Genomic DNA, 20,252 nt, shown 5'->3' on the forward strand with positions numbered 1-20,252 from the left:
CGCGGCTACCGGCTTCAAATTTATCGACAAAAAAGATTCAGCTGCGGGCTGGAGGGTCCGCATTATTGGATGGGGGTCCAAGTCATGTGACTCTTTTATCACTTTATCACATAACTTTCCGATTAGGGCTTCGCTTGAATTACACGTGTAAAAGAATAACAGCCTAGATTAGCCATTAACTCACCGTTATCAATCATTGATGTAAATACGCCTTATTTCCTACCTTAATCCTTGCCTCCGAGACTTGGTAATTTATTCTGGCTTTAGATGTAGTCTGTAAAAAGAAATTCGGAGATACCATTTTATTTAATTAGTTTTTTTTTTTTTTTTTATTCATTTTATTCTTTTAAGAGAGAGAGAGAAAGGATGGGTGGCAAACTTCTCATTGCGGACAGCTAAATAAATTTACTATCATGCATCAGAAAAATGAGCCAATGTTATAAGAAAAAATAAAGGAATTCTTGAAATGATTATAAAGAAATCGTTTGAAGCTAAATTTACGATTAATGGTAAAGGCGCGGGAACTGAAGCAAGCTTTTCTTTGTACGAAACAATTAGATGAAAAGGTCTCAAAGCTTAGGGAAAAACGCCCTCAGAACTAAAATTCAACTCATCTCCTGCTACAGTCAACATTTTGGACATTTATTTACATAAAGCTGTTTTAATGTAAAGCGTATACATTTTCTTTGAATAGGCAGAATGTCATTTATTCCTCGAAAGCACAATGCACAGTGATGGAATGTATTTAAAAGGTTTGTAATTTAGGTGTATCTTTTTATATAGTTTCAAGAATTTGATATCTGAAAATTCGGAACAGAAATATTCGCAAATTTTCCTGAAAATGCTTGATTTTTCGAGGGAAATTTGGCAAGGCCAAATGGGTCATACGGCGTTCTTCCTTAGCACGGCAGTATAGGCTTGAAAAGAAAAAAATGCATACGGCTTTTTAAAAATTGGAGTGGTTCTAAAAACTAAGCAACGTCACGATATCCTAGAAAAAGTTCGCGACTGGAAAACTTAGACTTCAAATAGCGTTGATGAGTTGGTTAAATTCATATGAAAAATTTGTCAGCCAAGCATTGAGCCAAAGAGTTTTAGGAGCGTGGAAAATGACAAAAAAAAGTATATCCGTCGTCAAACTTCTTAGCTTTTAGGTAACCTCGGGAATTACACTCTCTGTCGGAAGTGTAAGATTTCTTTCTTTCAAGTTCTTTCCTTTTTTATCATTTTACTTTGCCAGAAAAGTAAAGGCCAGAATAAGTTTCAAAGTTTCAATCGGGGAGCACTGTGCCCAACTGAACGCTAATCCAACTCAGAACAGTCGAGAAGTTAGTCCTTCGTTGCTGTATAAGCCAATGGAGACAGCTTTACGGGATTAAGGTATTCCATGAAAAATAAATAAGCATTCTGGAATGAACTTTTCGGGAACTCGAACTTTTGCGAATTTTTAGGTCTACTCTGAGAGCGGTGTACCCCTGTTGGAATGATATCCCTAATTTTTAAGTGCGCAACAGTGTAGCACATTTACTTGCTCTCAGGACACCAAGTTAAGAGAAACTTCCAACAAAAAGCTGGGTGCGTAGTAAATTAGATTGAATGAAAGTTAGAATTACTTTATCGTGGAGGTTCTGTTGCATATACAATTCGGGCATGTGACAATAGCTCCTTTACTTAAATAGTTAACGATAAAGCACAATACAGCTTAAATAGTTATATGGCTGTTTCCACACAGACTTTCGGAAAAAATCAAACGATAATTATGATGAAAGATCCATGATTAGGGAAATTGTGTTTCAGTCTGAAAAATAGGAAATTTGAGGAGAATTTGATCAAGTAGTGTTCTTACATCATCGTTTATATGACACATTTGCATTAAGGTCTGTCTAGAGCTTTATTTGCTGATGTATGCGAGTTTTGAAAATAGGAAGTAATTTTACATACTTGGGAGCTGTAAATCCAGCAGACGAAAGAAGTTCGTATACGTATTTTTCTACCGATTATCAGGGAATTTTACTTAAAATCTGATCGAAAACATCCGGAAAGCTCAAGGAAAAAAATTCACCGCTTTCTTCAAGAATAATTGTTCTCTGAGAGGATATTCGGCAACATTCGAATGCTCAAACGGCGTTTTTACTCGACACGGCAGCATGCATCATTAGTTGGACTGCATTTTGCAATTTGGAACTGTAAATTCTGGCTCTTCTGGAAAAACACTTATGCGCATAGGAAAACTAATGGCACATACGTTGTTTTTAAACCGGGCTAGAATTTATAGCTCCAAATTGCAAAATGTAGTCCAGTTTCACCATTGAAAAAAATATTTGAATAATAATAATCCAAATATTTTGAATCGGAGATTTTTGATGTGGAGATATGATTTGAGACATACTTGAAGTGAGCATGAGCCGTTATTATTCTCTCAATAGGAGGATCTACTATTTCATCTCCATTTATTAATTAAGGTTTTGGCGAGGTTGAGTCTCGAGGTTGGGTCCGCCTCCTGAGCCTTTAATAACCGAGTACGTTCAACGAGTGACTTTTCCCGGGCTTCGCCAGCCAAGTTTCGCCTCCGGTGATTTTCATCGATCTTCACCGCTCAACCAGATTTCCCCCTCCTTCCTTACTTCATCCTCTACTAAAACTAGACTTTCATAACTTAATGCAAATTTGACAGAAGCTAATTTTTTCCTTTTTATTTCAAATAAAGTGCTCCCCAATATGTGTTTTACCAAAAAAAAAAAAAAAAAAACCCACATTTTAAAACAGCTAACTATAGCAGTCAACTCGCGGAACTCGTTTCAAGGATGGGCAAAGAAGCAATGAGGCTCAAATTTTCCTTATTTTCTATGTATTTTTCTGATGAAATCAATATCGACGGTAAAACTATACTGCCGTGCTAAGGAAGAACGCCGTATGAACATTCGAGAGTTGCCAAATTTCTTTCAATAAAATGTTCATTTTTGCCGTGGTAAAAATTGGCGATAGGAGCTGCGTTTCAAAATACCATAGGAGTTCTTATAGCCGACTGAGGAAGGCGATAGAAAATCATATAGCTGGCTGTAGAAAGTGGAAAAAATCATACGGCCGGGCTACACGAAGCGATAAAAAATTAAACAGCCGGGCTATAGTTCCTGTCGCCGGGCTTTACACTTTATCGCCTGGCTGTTGCTTTTTCGCCATCTATATAAATAAAATCGTTGGGGGTTTCACTGTAACGCTTATTTCTGGAGTTCTACCGGACCGATTTCGACGATGCTTGACTCTGGTTAAAGCCCTTGACGTCCCGATGTCCGCAAAATTTTCAGACTTCCAAATTTTTCAGCCTCTTTCGCTTGAGACGCTTTTAAAGCCAAATCCACCCCCCTCCGACCTTAAGTTTCCGAGAGTTGCGGTATGTTTCCGTTGTAACGCCTAATTTGAGAGATCTACCGGGGCGATTTTTACGATTTTTGGGTCGACCGCAAGCTCCTAGCTTCTAGATGCTCGCAAAATTGTCAGACTTCCAAATTTTTCAGACTCTTCTTCCTGAGACGCTCTTAAAGCCAAATCCACCCCCCTCCGGCCTTAAGTTCCCGGGAATTCGTTATGTTCCTGTTGTAACGCCTATTTTGAGAGATCTACCGGGGCGATTTTTACGATTTTTGGGTCGATTGAAAGCTTCTAGCTCCTAGATGCTCGCAAAACTATGAGAATTTCCAATTTTTCAGCCATATCTGTGTAAACCGCTGAGAGATGCAAATAGACCCCTCTCCATATTACTACTACACAGCCTTCACCCAACGCCGAAGGTCAAACTCGGACTCTGTCTCAGCACTGCTCTGTCTGAATAAAAGGAAGCCGCCCCAGCTACGTGGTTCCATAAAACTGTCGAAGCGACGCGATGACATGGGTTTTCCCGTCCTTTTGTCTAACAACCCTCGAGCCCGAGACTGCTCGCTACGGGATCGCAGCCCTATTGTCTCATATGCCAAACAAAATCTGACCCTCAAAATTTAAAGACAGTAAAAATGCAATTTTTTCTATCATTCGGAAATTGTTTTTACAGTGTACATTTTTCGATTCGCGGTGAAATTTTGAGCAGAATGGTGGTCAAACTAATGAAAATACATGATTCTACGGTACACTAAGATCGATACCACAACTGCTGCATTTATAACTTGCTGAACGATATTTCCGTTACTTATCAACATATCACGACGAAATTTAGTTCATTGTAATATACTTTTTTAGCAGAGCGTAAATTTACTGGGAAAGTTGAAATCGAACCCGATGAGAGAAATTTCATCAATTTTTTTGGAGCTCCACTAGGCCGAGCGGGAAGGGAAAAAAGGATGACGAATTGAGATCTATTGCTGTCGCCTGGTCTCCTGACTCCTGACTCATGTCCAGGCCTAGCTATTCTTGAGCGCTTTGACGAGATTTTGTCGGCAGACAAGTCAAAACATAATTTTCCGACCAGGGAGCGACATCCAGACCTCGCGCTAATGCTCTCATTGTATTTTTATTGGAGTTATGTCCGAATATTTTGAAAAAAGCCGAAAATGGTCTCTTTTTTAAAGCGCAGTGTTTGCAATTCTGCCCTGCTACGGAAGAACGACATATGAACATTCGAGAGTTGCCAAATTTTCTTCGATAAAAAGTTTATTTTTGAGGAAAATTATGAATATTTTCCCCATGATATTTTCAGACGTTTTAGATTAAATTAACAACAAAATTATCCAAGAAATTGGTAGACAAGCATTCAAAAATTTTCCTGAAATTTAGTGGTTTTCTAGGGGAAATTTGGCAACGTCTGAAGACTCATACGGCGTTCTTCCTTACCACTGCAGAATTATGTTCGTCCCTCCCGTTACCCCTACATCAGCCACCTTTATCGAAGAGCAAAGGAAAACCGTGGGAAAAAACAGGAAACAAAATGTTTTCAGGACTGAATTGCTTCCTTTGAATTGCTTCCTCTGAGTTGCTCCGAAAATCAGTCTATTCGTGTACGCTGCCAACTTAGCTGCATCCTGCATCTCGAGAGCAACACTGATTAGATTTCGAAATCTCGCGACTTTTTGAGAGGTTGCCCATCGCTCATCTGCTTTCGTCGGATACGTTCTTTTACGGTTATGTTAGTAGATCAATGGGTACTTAACAATATCTGCTCAATTTTTCTTTCTTTTTTCACGGGACATTTCCGATTCGTGAGTGTCCGATATTGAGTGATACTATTTTGCCTCTGTATTCGCGAGATACGTTCTTTTGCGGCCGCGCCAGTCGATGAATGGATATTTAGCAATTTCTATTCATACTTTCTTTCCTTTCTTTTTTTTTACGGAATATCCTCGGTTTTTTAGTGTCCAACCCAGTGCGAGGCTATTGTACACCTGTTTTCGCCAGAAACGTTCTACACAATTTCTACTCATACTTTCTGGGTGCAAATGTGCGAGATTGTTGCGTCCTGTGCATGAAGTTTGTCTCTTTTTAGTGCGTATACTAATTAATGAGTCTAATAATTTACACATTCAAACAATTCACTCGAATTTTTTACGCAGAATGTTCCTTGAGTGAGTAGCTAACGACTAGGAGGAGTAACTCCAAATTTACATGTATTTTGCCGGTCAGTGCCGAGTAACCGAAAATCCTTCTTTTATAAGGTAATACGTTTTGTACCCCGTTCGTTCATACATTTGCGCGAAATTAATTTGAAAATACATTCATTTATATGATTGCCAAATGCATGAGATGCTTTTTTTTCATGTAACATTCGAAATTGTCTCTTTTCTTAAGTCCTAAACTTCTCAACTACTGGCGCCACCCGACGTATGATTGTTTAAGTCTGTAGCTTTGGCGTGGTGTTGGCTGGAGTCCTGGAGGACGCCAGTGAGCTACTCCTCCTGGCCAATACCAAGTGCGCAGGGCTTACATTGTCATATTCCGGAGGGACTTCGCCTTATTTAACTCACAGTTAATGCCCCCCCCCCCCCCCCGAAGAAAAATTCCTTACAGGAAAACTATCCATAATGCTTCTTGGCAATTTCGCGTAATTTCGTTTTTCTTTTGAAAATTTACAAGGAAGATCATTACGGAACTGAAAACAGGTAAACTAATTTAGGAAGGAATGCCTCTCGCATTCATGTATTCAGAAGAGTTCTTATTGGATTACATTACTTTATCATCTTTTTGCATTTACGGCACGGAATACGGCTCGCTTGCGAGCCGTAAGTCACTCGCGAAGCGAGTGACCGGGGGTCCAGGGGGCGGAGCCCCCGGCTAGACGCGAGGCGAGCGAAGCGAGCCACAGCGGCTAGTCGGCTATAAAAGGCTATAAGAAATTGTGTAGAACTTTGTGTGTTTTGTAAATCTGCAAGTTTGTACGGAATCACCATATATATTTACAAAACGCACTTTATTTTTCCTTTACTACATATTGTTACTACATATGTTTTCATCAATTAAAATGAGAATAATCCATACAGAGTGTGCAAACATTTCAAAGTCATGAGTTGAACAACGCTGACTCCACGAGATTAAATATTAGAGCCTAACACAAAGCGGAGCGGCGGCGCACTGGCGCCTACAAACCTAACGGGGATACTTCAAGCATTGCGCAATGCGTGAAGTATCCCTGTTAGGTTTGTAGGCGCCAATGCGCGTTTCGCGCTGGCTGCCCGCCCGTCGCGCTGTGCCGCAGCGTACCACGGCGCTTGAAGCAACTATTTCACACTAGGTATTGCACAGTATCGTACGAAATTGAAGGAGCTCCAACATATTAGGAATGGCAGGCATCCTTCAAAAGTACGGAGCTTCCCTCGCAAAATAAATCAAGATACTACGGCCCAAAAAGAGAGCGGTAGTCCAAAAACTCACTAAGTCCTAGCATCCGTAATTAGTAACGGATAGCATACACTTTATACTTTATCGTCAGGCTGTTGCTTAATCGCCATCGACTATAAAAGGCTTTGAGAAATTGTGTTGCCGGCTATAGAAGCTATTGGAAATCTTACAGTCGGCTGTAGGTCTATGGTATTTTGGAACACAGATTCTACTGCCAATTTTTACCAGGGTGAGCAAAGTTATGAATATTTTTCCTTGTAATTTTCAGGAACTTCAGGTGCAATTGCAAACAACATTATCTGAAAAGTTGAAAGAAAAATATTCATAAGTTTACCAGGAAATTCGTACTTCATGAATGGAAATCTGGCAACGCATGAAGGTTCATACGGCGTTATTTCTTAGCACGGCAGTATACCAGACTAATAATATCGTTTGCGGTGTTAAAAGATCTCCGCTCCCATTTCATTTTTTTGACGGAGAACAAATCAATCCCACTCCTTGAAGTTCCCACAGAGTTTTCTCCGCACAGAGAGGAAAAATCAGGGAAGTTTTCAAAATTGACGTTGAGTGGTTTTCCGTGTAAAAAATCAAGTATGACGGTGTAGGTTGCCCGTAAGCTCTGGATGAAAACACAGGGAAATGTGAGTAAATAGACTCAAGAGTAATGATGAAGATCTGATCGGGGAAAACGAATTGAAAGTCTGGCGGAAAAGGAAGAAAAATAGGGGAGTCTGGTGGTTTGGACGAAGGTCAAATGAGAGGAGGGTGAGAGGGGAGGCGAGGGGATGTCTAACAGGAACAGGGAAACGTCGGAAGTGGAATTGGTGGGGCGTGGAGCGGGAAGCCGCGAGATCCGATGGTCACTGGTCGTCAATGTCCAGGCATTCCGACATTGCCACGGTTGTGCTCCTCCCCGCAAACCCCCAGAAATATCAATGAATATCTGGCAGTAAAAAAAGGGACAAAAACACGTTCTTCATTTTGAAAAAAATGTGATCGATTTTGCATCATGAATTCTGTTCGAATAAAAAAAAATCCTTTGACTAAAACACATTAAGTAACAAAAAAATAAATAAAATGAAACAAACATTTAAATGAAGAAACGTTTTTTAACAATTTTTCCAGCGTGCGACCAGTTAAACAAGACCAAAAAAAAAAAAAAAAAAAAAAAAAAAAAAAAAAAAAAAAAAAAAAAAAAACTTTGACAGCTTTAATTCAGTGACACCAGCTGTTGAGAAAATGCGAATAGCGGTGAATTTTCCAGCATTCCAAAATGTTTCAGTCATCGATTGTTGGTTCATTGATAAGGTGACAACGGCAAAGTCAATAATGACAAGAGCAATAACGAACGTAATTAAACGGACCCAAAAGTGAGTCAATTCAGCCTCCGAGTGGGGCCACCCAACCCTGCCGCACTAAGGAAAAACGCTGCATGAGCCTTCAGCCTTTGCCAAATTTCCTTTCATAAATCGCAAATTTACGAGGAATCTCGTCAGTATTTTTCTTCCAATTTCTCAGAGAATTTTGTTCGTAGTTTGACCTGAATAGTCTGAAAATTTCAAGGAAAGATATTCATAACTTTCCTCAAAAATAAATATTTCCCGAGAGGAAATTTGGCAGCATTTGAATGCTCTTACGGCGTTTTCCCATAGCACGGCAGAACTTCCAGCGAGACTTCCTCTGTCGCGGCCATCTTTCCTCTCGGGTTTCCCTCTCCGCCTTGACCCTCCGACTTACTTTATACATAAATGTTACAAGTGGCACGAAGCCAAAATTATATCCTGCCAACGTCGCGTCGCGAAGTTCCTGTGTTTTCCTGCGACCTCTTCCGTCCTCACTTATTTCTTATCGGGCGGCCTAACCACCTAACCCTCTATCCTCGGCCGCACAACTTCCTCTTCCTCTCCCCCCCCCCTCTCTCTCTTTTTCCCTATCAGCACCTACGATGTTTCTCTCTGAGGCATTCGTTTTAAAATTAGTGACCGAAAACATTTGAATTGTGCCACGCTGAAACGACCGTAATCCAATGTAATAAAATGATATTCGATGTGGAGATACATTACATGATTTTCCCCTTTGATCACATGATACGGCGCACAGTGGATCGAGTCAATTAGAGAGTGGACATGAAATTTTTGACTGAACCTGCAAATTTTGATGTTTATTTCGTCACATTTTAAAATTCAAGGGGTGCTTTTACAAGACAATTTTACGAGGAAACCAATGGAACTACTTTTAGAACCTCGAAGTTCTGTGTACACGAAATTGTAAGCTTTTATAGTTTCCAAATTTTATCCGACCTCTCGTATTGACTCGATCCACCGTGCGGCGTCGATAAAGACAAATGAGGGGCTTGGAAACCAAGGCGTATAAGTGCAGTTTTTGCTATTTTGAGAAACACATGTTTTGAGTTTCGAAATTATAAATGGATCCTCGCTGACTTTTTGATGCTTAAAAATCGGAATTTGAGAGCGAATTTCCCGCAGAATATGCGTTAAGACTAACTACTTTTATTTGAAATCATTAATACCTTAATTTTTTCAAAAACTGCACTCATGTGCCTTGTCCTCCGAGCCCCTCAAATAAGAATGCTGGGATACGATCGTTCACGCATAACACCGAATTTTGATGAAAGGTTCTAGATTACTTTAAAAAGTTCTAGAAAGACAAAGGGCATCTTTCAAATTTCCTCCTATCTCTTCCAGCTTCTAACAAAAACAGTCACTCAAGGAACCGTCCTGCCTATAAACGTCAGGAATTTTTTTGAAAAATGGGCTTAATTATTCAGCGACAAGTTTTTGATACTTAGGAAGGGGTCAAAAAATTCCACAAAAAAAAATAAAATAAAATTATTTTTGTTGCATTAAATGGCGGGAAGATAACTCTCCCACTGAAGGTAAAACCCCACGATGGTCTCAAAACGGAGAAGAATATCCTTAGAGATAGACAGAATTCCTTTCAAATGCACACCGAGCCGCTTTCGAGGTAACTAAGGATGAAACGGTAATATTAAAAGCAACTGCACACAGATGTTTCCGGGGAAAAAATGCTTTCAGAAAGCGCATTCGGGAGGAATTTCGTATTAAAATCATAACCCGGTTTATAGCGAGGACAATTTAATTTGGCTGGAGGCAGGTTATAACGTATCCAAGTCACGCAGGTGAGATGTGTGACGTCAGAGTATAACAGAATGCAAGTTCACGCTACGGCTTTGCTTTATTAGTGCCGCATGAGCAACATCCAGTAGCCATGTTGGGACCATACTCCCGCACTAGGGAAAAACGCCGTATGTACCTTTAGGCGTTGCCATATTTCCATTTCCAAAACGCGAATTTCCTGGTAACTTATAAATACTTTTCTTCCAATTTTTCACGTAATTTTGTTTGCAATTTCACCTAAAGTTCCTGAAAATTTCAAGGAAAAATATTCATAACTAACCTCAAAAATTAACATTTTATTGAGGGAAATTTGGCAACGCTCGAATGTTCATACGGCGTTTTTCCTTAGCGCGGCAGCATATTGCCCGTCCGAGGACCCGCGACCGAGGAGCCGCGCGGAAACGACTAACTTACGCTCTAACGAAGTAATTTACAAGTATTAAAATTTAATATTCCAAATTAAATTTCACGCTGCAATAATACCGCAGCAAAGCCTCGGCATTATCAGTTTTGCCAGATTTCGTCGTCTCCCGGTCGAAGGAGCGTAACTCCATTCCGAGGTTGCCAAATCGACCGAAACGATTTATATATTCTAATAAAATGTACCGGTACAATTTTCATCTAAGATTTTCCTGATTTTTGCATGAATTACGAGGGAAAATTAGTGGCATTTTCAGTTAGGAATGCCCAAAATTCTCCCGACGAATAAGCAATTTGCGAGGCGAGATTTGGCGGCATTGAAATTGAGTTACGTTCTTTCGTCGCGGAAACGAAGATATGTCTCCCATTCACGTACTATTCGTTATTCTCATGTATGTGATTACAAATATATATAACTCAGAGCTGTTTGCCTTATTTTACATCCAACCATCCTTGATGACTGCAGCGATCCGGCCACATATTTAAATAACTCGTGACAGATTGAATTTTCCATGATTTTATCTGTAAATGCCATAAATTGACTATATTTTTATTAAGATCCTTTACCAGTTGATTAACTAAGCATAGGAGTACGTAGGTCATTTTTCTAAGGGGTCCCGGCCCCCCTAGCTTCCGCAAATTTTCGAAAGTTTTAATCTACCTTCTTTGACGCAGTTTTAGGCTTCCATAACGCAGATTTTCCATCAACTTCTGCGAAGAAATTACGTTTATTTTTTTCACTTTTCGCACAAAATACTTCCAGACTGTTGCATTCAACACATCTGGAAAATTTTTAACTCTACTTGGACACATTTTGAGGCTTCGGTGATGAAAATTTTACAACATAATAACTGAGTGAACAAGAACACGATGTTTTCATATAAGACTCTACCTGAATCTAACCATCATCGACGAGGGTTTTTCCCGACCATCCAGATTTTTTTTGAGGGGGGCAGCTGATAATATTTTCAATTCTAGGGGGGCAGGTCCCCCTTGGATTCCCCCTTTGTGCGACCATGTAACTTAGTGCTCTGAAATGCCCGCGGCAAACCGTTTCCATCATCAACATTTAGTCATATGCACCGTGACCTGGTTTGATTACCCACCAGAATCGAAATGATCGGCTGATTCTCCATCTTTGATATGAAAAATTCTGCAACGCTAGATTAACCGACCGCAACTGCTCCAAAATTAGAAGGATTCTAAGTTGCCTCCTAGAACGCTCAGAAATACTACGGGGAGGAGGGTTAATTCTTAAATACCTCAACGAACTGCTTTCAAAATGAACAGCGCTATGAGCCTCCGTTACAAGAGGTGGGGGCAGGTCAGAGCCAGTGTTACGTAACCCTCTCTATTGGTAAAAAAAGCACAAAATCCAAAATTTATCATCCTCATTTCTTCACGTTCATTTGTCACGGTATCATTAACAACACCTCAAATTGTATCCAGCTGTAAGTTCAACAGTTTCCCAAATTTTTTAGGGTGTACTAGGGGGGGGGGGCGCATCAAACGTTACGTACTTATTCAGAGAGTTTTGGGGTTGCTTTACAAAGCGTTGCGAGGGGGGAGAGGGGGGTCAAGAATGCCGTAAAAGTGAGTTTATGAACGGTTCCAAAAATGAAAAGGAGGGGCGATGTTCCCATTGCTCCGAGGCGGAGAAGAGGGGGGGGGGTATTGCCCCCTTAATTACGGCAGTGTCTCCGAGGTGGGCACGTATGAGGGGGGTTTGGCGCCACCAAGGGGGTGAGATATGAGGAGGGGGCGGGGTAGGGAGCGCGGTCTGGTGGCGCTTATGCTCTGGCGCGGCGATCAGATTCCACAGACAGCTGGCAGATTAATCCGGGACCGGGCCTTTGAGTAATTAATGAAAGGTTCTTCTCAGTTTCTTGTCTTTGTCCGCCTTTGGCTCCGTCCTCAACGGCTGAGTGGTTAAGTTACTCAGCCTTGTGACTTTATCGCCGTCACCCATCGCCCATCGCGTCGGTCGCCCACCGCCGCCGCCGCCGCCGCGCCGTCCCTTGACGCTGACGCTGTCACCGGAGGAGAGAAAGCTTCGTCCAATGTTACCACTTTGTCACAGCTTTCCTTGATTTCGTCCTTCAAAATATGGGTTACGTTCGAAGGCCTATGCAGGGAAAATAGTGTCATGTCGCCCAGGGTGGCACAATTTCATGAAAAATATAATCTTGAAGTTTCATGTGAAATATTTCGTGAAAGTTTCAGAAATTTATGAAAGATATTGAAAAATAATGGTTCTTTTGCATGTTTCGTAAAATGTAAATTTTTTGACTTCCTTCTATGTTTGTGTGTTTGAGTGCAGGTTGCATACTGCAGCTCCTGAAAAATGTGAATTATTGAAAATATGAAATATTTCACAGCCTCGTAAAATTTCGTGAAACATTTCACTGAAATTTCCAATATTTCATCTCAATTCTGTTCACTGGGAAACCGATGTTGCCATCTTATTTGTTTAAATTGGTTCCTGAACGCCACACGATAGCCTAAAATCGGTAACGTCAATCAAAAAACGGCTAAGATTTTTTATGCTGAGAGGAAATTTACGTCAACGATATGTGCATAAATGCAGGTTTGTCTAAGTTACATGATAACTTTAAATCAACTGAACTCAGCATACCCAGTAGGCTTTAAATTGAAATTATCATTAGCAATTCCTGAAAAAGAAAAAAAAAGTTCCTCTAAAAAGTATAATGCGAAAGTTGATAGCCCTATGGCTGTGGCTTTGTTTCGGTTTCATTGAAAAATACATTGAGGTGGGCGGAAACACCGCTCATTAAAATCCGATGAATTCCCGACACTTCAAAATTAACATGACACCGTAGGGGATGACACATAATCCACAAGTCCAGCCGCACTGATGCCAAATTTCGTGAATTTTCAAAGTGCATCACTCTCGTATCGCCGTCAATGAGCAAGGCTGACACGTAAGTAAATGGCACAAAGGTCAGACATAGAAAAGAAGATGGAGTTAAATCAAAGATACAATTACATAAAATTATAAGTGGCGCGTAAGGTATAACGCCTAAGGCGCGAATACCTCGAGGGGTTGGACCGCCAGGCGGTCGGGGGCGTACCTCCTGGTTCGAATGAAATGAATTAAACATTACCATCCCGGAGGTCTGTGGTCACATTAGAAAAAAGTTTGTTTGGAAATTCCTGCGCGTCCACAATTTGAGATTTCTTCTGACGTTCGGGAATATTATACTATGTATCGTCATACCTTTCACCTTCCAAAGTATCACATGCGTCATGCGACGTTTCAAAATTTTCGCCGCCATTTTATTTTTTTACAGATCAATTTTTCAACGAAGCTGTCCGAAAATTTCGCTGAATGCTCTTTGTGCTGCCGATTAAATTCAGTGAAATTTTCAAATAGATTCAACCAACAATTTCTCTGTAAAAAAAATCAAATGACGGCAGAAATTTTGAAACGTCGCATGGCGCTTGTGATACTTTGGCCGGAAGGTGACGATATAAACAATAAAATGAAGAATTGGTGAGTTCATCTTTTTCACGTTTTATTATACAGAGCTGAAGTCGACCACAAATATCTCTTGGCAACACTACAGAAAGGAGGAAACCCACGGTTGAATTCGACTTCCCATAACGTGGAAGTGGAAGCTCATTTTTTTACGATATATATACAGGGACAGAGGATGGAATCAATCGCATTTTAAATGCATCACTTTTTTCCGAGACAAAAAGTTGACGAACAGGAACCGAGGTAAAAAGATGAATATGGAGGATTGACATGAGACATAATCCACATGTGTTCGGAACGGTGCCTACAAATACGGATCCGAGCTAGGAAAATGCTGGTTTGTGACTTAAAAGCCTGATAATGCCGAAATAGCTGTGGGGCTGTCTCTGTGCTTGTGCAGATTTAAGCATATTTTATCGGGAGTTCCCGGTATTACTCCATATCCAGCTTTCAATAAGGAGCTTATTCATACATGGACCGCGTTAAGCAGAAAGGAACTAAGCCACACCATCTACTGCCAAATTTAATTGAGCAATTTAATTTTTTACATGAAAACGGTTGTGCGGATTTGTGTACAAATTTCAGTGAAGTCTCTGCTTAGTACGAAGCAAATTCCTTAAAATTGTCAAAGGAATCCGCACAAACGTTCTCTCGTATAAAATTAAATTACCCAGCTAAATTTGGCAGTAACTGATGTGGCTTGGTTCCTTTCTGCTTAACGCGGACCAGTTTTCCTTTTCCCGCAGACAGAAAAGAATGGCTAAATGAATATAAACCGGGGCTATCGGCAATGTGCTCGTTTTCAACGTATCGGCGCCAGGGCTGCGAGGACATGAAATTTGCATGGCTTTTCTTGAGACTGGCATTCGTCTCGCGGGCGGCCCATCGAGGGGTTTTCGTAATTATCATCAAACACTTGAAAACTTTGACGGCCGCGGCGTTTGCAGCTGGCATAATTACGATGTTCCATCGAGAGACAGTTGATAACGCGATCATGAAAGCCCAATTAAAATGATGGACACTTCAATTTGAGTTAGGGCGAAGTTCTTCCGACTCTGGTCGCTTCCGAGTTTATTATACCACCCCGCAACACGGAGGGCTCGCCAGCTCAACTCGGACCACTAGGATAGGGGTTTGGGTTATTTTGGAGTCATTCGGGTCGAAACTTCTATTCTCTCTCTTTTTGAAGGAAGGGAATAGATGGTCTCCAGACGGGGTTAAAAACCAGGCACTTAAATTCATTCGTGGTTTCATGGTAGATACATTGAACATTTCTAAAGTGATCTATTCATGTGTGACTGATCACGATTCTCCATATCGATGGTGAAACTACCAGACCACGTATCTCGTTTCTGGTGTTTAAAAATCTTCGCTCCCATTTTATTTTATTTTTTTAGGGAGAGCAAATCAATATCATTACTTGAGGTTTTCATAGAGTTTTCTTCGCTTAGAGAGGGAAAATCAAAGGAGTTTTCAGGAATTTACGTTGAGTGGCTTTTCGTTTAAAAAATAAAGTATGACAAGATGTCTGCAAAGTCGCAAACTGAGATAAGTGGTCTAGTAGTTCCACCGTCGAAACACTGTAACGATGTGTGATTACTGAAAGGTACTTAATTCAAGTTTGATCGATTACGATATTTTTCAAATTTATTAAAAAACAATTACAATCTAGATAGGTATGCGCGCCCCCCCTTCTCCGATGACAATCAGTATCTATAAAAAATGTGAATGTTTGTCTTCTTTCATTGATTTATCCATTCCCTTTATCCACTTGATCGATTTATTTCTGTTGGTAAATCACAAATAGAGCACAATTACAGGATAGGATCCCTCACTATGGAAATATTAGGGCTCAAAGTATCATATCCACCACTACACTCCCGCTGATTCTGGATTGCAGATTTTCTCTCTGAGCTGTGAGTTATACCATAGCAGAAGTAAATTACAAAACCTGCAAAAAAGGGAAGAATATTCACGATCTTGTTATAATATATCAAAATGTTAAACGTCTAGGTATCATTTTCTTGACGTTGATTTGTAAATGCTTCGTTTCATTTCTCAGTTAGGGACAGTATTTTGAGATTTCGTTCTTTCCCGGACTTCGGTTCGAGAACTCAATTAAAATTTATATATTAACTTGCATGAAATTTGCCACATTATCTTGGTTGCCGGGAGCCAAAAGTTTTCATCTTTTGTAAGATAGTACTCGAAATCCTTACACCTCTGTATAGACAAAATTAAGCCGCACTGCTGACTCAAATCGCGGTGATAAAAGTATCAAAATATGAACTCACCTACAGATAGCCAAGATACAAATCTGATCCATGTGGCTAAGTCGAGGAGCAACATCAAATATACATTAAACATAATACTGATAGCAGGTAAAAGAGGCACGAAAGGAGCCTGGAAATGATAAGACAGGAAATTATTTTTACAGAATACCTAATTTTAGAGAGATTACAAGCGGAAAATTTAATATAAGGTGACCAGAAGCTTTGAAGAGTTTGACTTAAATAATTGTTTCAAAGTCATACTAAAATTTAAAACATGTTTTGTCGAAGTAACGTTACAAGTTCAGAGGACAAATTTTAATAAAAGTCCTCAGTTTAGTTCGGGCAATCAAAGGGGTGATTCGAAGACTGGGAAAATATTGACATCAATAGAGAGTAATTACCTTAAACTGAAGTGAAATCAAAGATGTAGGCTGAAGACTTATTGAAAAAAGAAGAAAAATCATCACCGAAACAGTAATTATGGTATAAACTGCAAAATTTGAAGCACCAAGCGATGCGTTATAATTGACTAATGACACGAGTCCGATGGAGCATGTGACTGAAAAAAAGAAAAGAAAAATAATAATGAATCAATATCCCCGCCATCATTACATTATTAAAATGTTGTGATACCCTTCTCCATTTTCCAAAAGAAGCAACGTTATTTACTATCAATTAGGTATGTATTTCCTCCGATTTCATTTCAATAATTATAATTACTGGAATATGTTGGCCAACCTTCCAACACCTGGTATTTAACAAAGTAATACTGGAAATATCAGGATTTTCAACGTTTTCCGGACCTAGATTGTACTATCGGCAGATCTAAAGTCGTCTTTTGAACTGCGTTAGCGCTGCACTTCTTGGGAGTTTCCATCTTCTCAAATCCAAATTTCTCCCTCAGCTGATATTTTAGAGTTGTTTTCTCACGCAGTCAGTTGCTAACTTTCGTTCGTATTTCGTTTCTTTTATTGGTTTTTTTTTTTGTATTTTTTATCTAACGATTAATTCTTATGTTTGGAAGCAGTGCGCGTATGGTTTCATTTTATAGCTTACTCCCTATTCTAGCTCTCTACATCCCAATAACTAGCCACTTCTTTTTCTATGTCTTCAAGTAAATGCCAGTGAAATATAAAATTTTAAAATGTTTTTTTCTGCTAGGTGTAGGGCTGTCCGGCTGATTCATTGGCGTGGCGTGCTTTGTGATGTATCGATTGTTATTCCATTTAAACCTACGGAAAAGTATCGATACACAGGGTGTTCGCAGCGAACACCTTAATAATCGATTTTTTACCATGGGTTTAAATGGCAAGACAATCGATGTATCGCAATTCACGCCACGCGACTGGGCTGATTGTGAGTTCAAAAAATAGGTGGCCGCCTAGAATACCGAGCCGGACTCGGACAAAATGTTTCCCATTGATACACTAACCGAAAAGAACGGTTTCAACAGTGACAATTGCGCTGGACAAGTAGGTGGGAATCGGAAGTTTGTTCCAATTCCAGAGCTGTTTGAAAATCTTCTTGACGGTGGTCTTTTCGCCGAGCCAAACTTGCGTCAGTCGTGACGATTCTCCGATTTCCGAATTAATCAACATGCAATTTTCATCCGGTTCATCCCGATATCTGGAACGGAAATAAACACGAGACCTGAATATTCAACGAGACAAACTTATTCGGTGTAAGTAATTTTTTTTCCACTCTTTGAAGGGGTAAGGTCGAAAAAATTCACAGCTGGACCACTTTTTGTCGATGAAAATTTCAAGTCTTTGATGATAAACGAGTTTAACTGTGTCGGATCAACCCAAAAGCATGCATAAAAAACAGACTTTTCGGAGAAAAGGTTGGTCCGTGAGAGAAGACCTTTACTAGATTTTTTAGCTTTAAACGAGAATTTCTGGGCTCTCAACTGTAAAAGCACGATTCTTGGAATATATCGCACGAATGTACGGATGAAAGTAATGACAGGCCTTTGGACCGTCTATACAATACCACTGTTGCACATCCGTGTACCTAACATTTTGGTCCAAATACTGGTTTTTTTTGTTTTGTTTTAGAAAAATAAATATTCCAATAGTTTATGCAATTATCATCGAATACAAAACTTCAACGAACGCCTGCTCACCTCAGAATTAGAACGCAGACAGCAACTAAAGTAAATGCAAGCAAAGTACCGATGGACATCAAGTCAACTAATTGCTTCAGATTGAAAATACCTCCCAATACTCCTAAAAATGACATAAAATCGAATTATGCGCCGCAAAATCTCGTTACTGGCAAAATAACTGTCTATTTCCGTCAAAATTTTCCTTCGATGTAAGTCTCTTTTTCACGAGTGAAGATTTACTCGCATTAGCTTCTGCTTCTAGTTTTCACTTAATTTACGATAGATCTTTATTTAAGTATTTTTGAGTGCACTCTGCATGAACTTGCATGAAATTTTACCCAGCCATTATTCTTCAAACTCATTATCTCTCCTCTGGTTCTTCTTTCGATCTAATGCTGTATCATCAAACATAATGCGGCCGGCGCGCGGCGATCGGTGCGAAACGCAGATCAGCGCCTACGAAACAGCAGAAATACTTGACGCATTGCGCCAAACACAGTGCGGTCGCTGGTCGGTGCGACACGCATATTAGCGCCTACAAGAGTGCAGGAATACTTCACGCATTGCGCCAAACACTTGAGTTAAACGCAATGCGCAAGATTAAGCTTGCATATCCGAGTATATCTGCATTTCTAGAATTGACATGCGTCGCTACATGCTAGGCAATGGAGAGGTCGGCTAAGGTCCTAAGTAGTGGTTTGGCGAAAAGTTGCGATTTGATCACAGAATGCACAGCGATTTTATCGACGTCTGTTTATTGCAATCTTATTGGATAAAAAATTGTGATTTTATCGTCTAAATTTTTCAATAATATCTCGATTTTTTCAACGGTAATTTATTGCAATATCATCGAACAAAAAATTGTGATTAATTGAGGTAACATTTCGATTTTATCGAACCCGATTTAACGAAGATAACATTGCGACATGATCGACTATAATCGCTCGAATGTTGATGGTCCTTGCAATTTTTTCGCCAAAAATATAATACAAAAATATATCGATCCTTTTCCATAGGTTTAAATAACAGATCAATCGATGTATTTCAAAGCACTCCACGCCACTGGATCCTCGCCTGAGACATCCAGTCGTTGGATATAGTGCTTAACATTGTTGATGACAGGGAATAGAAGTGAATTCATAACTTCTGATGGAATCTTGCTTTATGGTTGTTCATTTTTCAAAAAATGAAGTGTGACTACCTAATACAATTCAAAGCACTGATGAAAATATTGTATAGCACTTACCAGCGATGACTGACGTAACTAGAGTTGCAGTAAAAGGAGTTCCAAATTTTGGATGTACAGTAGCCAAGAACTTAAACAGTAAGCCGTCATCAGCCATTGAATACACTACGCGAGGGATTGGGAGAAGTGAGCCTATTAAACTAAGATTAGGAAAGAGAGCAGTCAAACAATTTCAGTTGGTTCAAAATTTAAGTAAAATAACACATACACATACACATAAAGCATACGGATGAAATCCAATCAAGAGCTTTAAAAAATATCCTCCTAGATTTAAAGATCAATAGCTGAAGATCCTCTTAGAATTCAAGGAGAGCAAATCCCTCGCATGTGTCAAGAAGCATTTAAAAACTGTATAAATAAAAATTGATTAAATAGTTTTACCTCGCAAAGGTCCCAACTATGCCTCCAATTATTGTGAATACCCACTGCACCCAAGGCCAGCCGATTTGACCGAAGACGTATGGTAAGGGTGCATTAACGTCCTAAAATAAAAATTTAAAAAAAAAGAAAACAAAAATGTTTACCAATGTATCGGAAAATGAAAAGTAACTAACTTTATAATCTAACAGGAAACATAGGTAGCGTCCAAAGTGAGGTAAATGTCCGAAAAATATTTTGTCACCAATAATATAATATTTCATAATATTAACCAGTTTTGTCAGAATTGAAGAGACAGCTACCCTCTGTGTTTTGCAATTTTTGTATGATGAAAAATGTCGGCATTCGTCGA

The 20,252-nt window shown here is 39.7% G+C and overlaps 1 protein-coding gene across 3 annotated transcripts in view; it reads right to left on the minus strand.

Moving 5' to 3' along the window:
• Positions 1-248: 248 nt before the first annotated feature.
• Positions 249-20,252, minus strand: part of LOC109034172 (high affinity cationic amino acid transporter 1) — a 28,690-nt gene continuing 8,686 nt past the window's right edge. Inside the window, exons 7-13 of one of the 3 annotated variants that reach the window (XM_019047175.2) lie at positions 19,904-20,004; positions 19,523-19,662; positions 18,295-18,397; positions 17,602-17,795; positions 16,571-16,728; positions 16,191-16,299; positions 249-274 (exon numbers count right to left, since the gene is read on the minus strand). In XM_019047175.2, coding sequence (XP_018902720.2) covers positions 264-274; positions 16,191-16,299; positions 16,571-16,728; positions 17,602-17,795; positions 18,295-18,397; positions 19,523-19,662; positions 19,904-20,004 — 816 coding nt within the window. In that variant the 3' untranslated portion in view covers positions 249-263. Of the gene's footprint in view, positions 275-15,516; positions 15,848-16,190; positions 16,300-16,570; positions 16,729-17,601; positions 17,796-18,294; positions 18,398-19,522; positions 19,663-19,903; positions 20,005-20,252 lie in introns of those variants that run through there. The other 2 variants (XM_019047174.2, XM_072298881.1) reach the window with 2 other exon arrangements.

This window comes from Bemisia tabaci, chromosome 3, assembly GCF_918797505.1.
Source record: "Bemisia tabaci chromosome 3, PGI_BMITA_v3".
NCBI lineage: Eukaryota > Metazoa > Arthropoda > Insecta > Hemiptera > Aleyrodidae > Bemisia > Bemisia tabaci.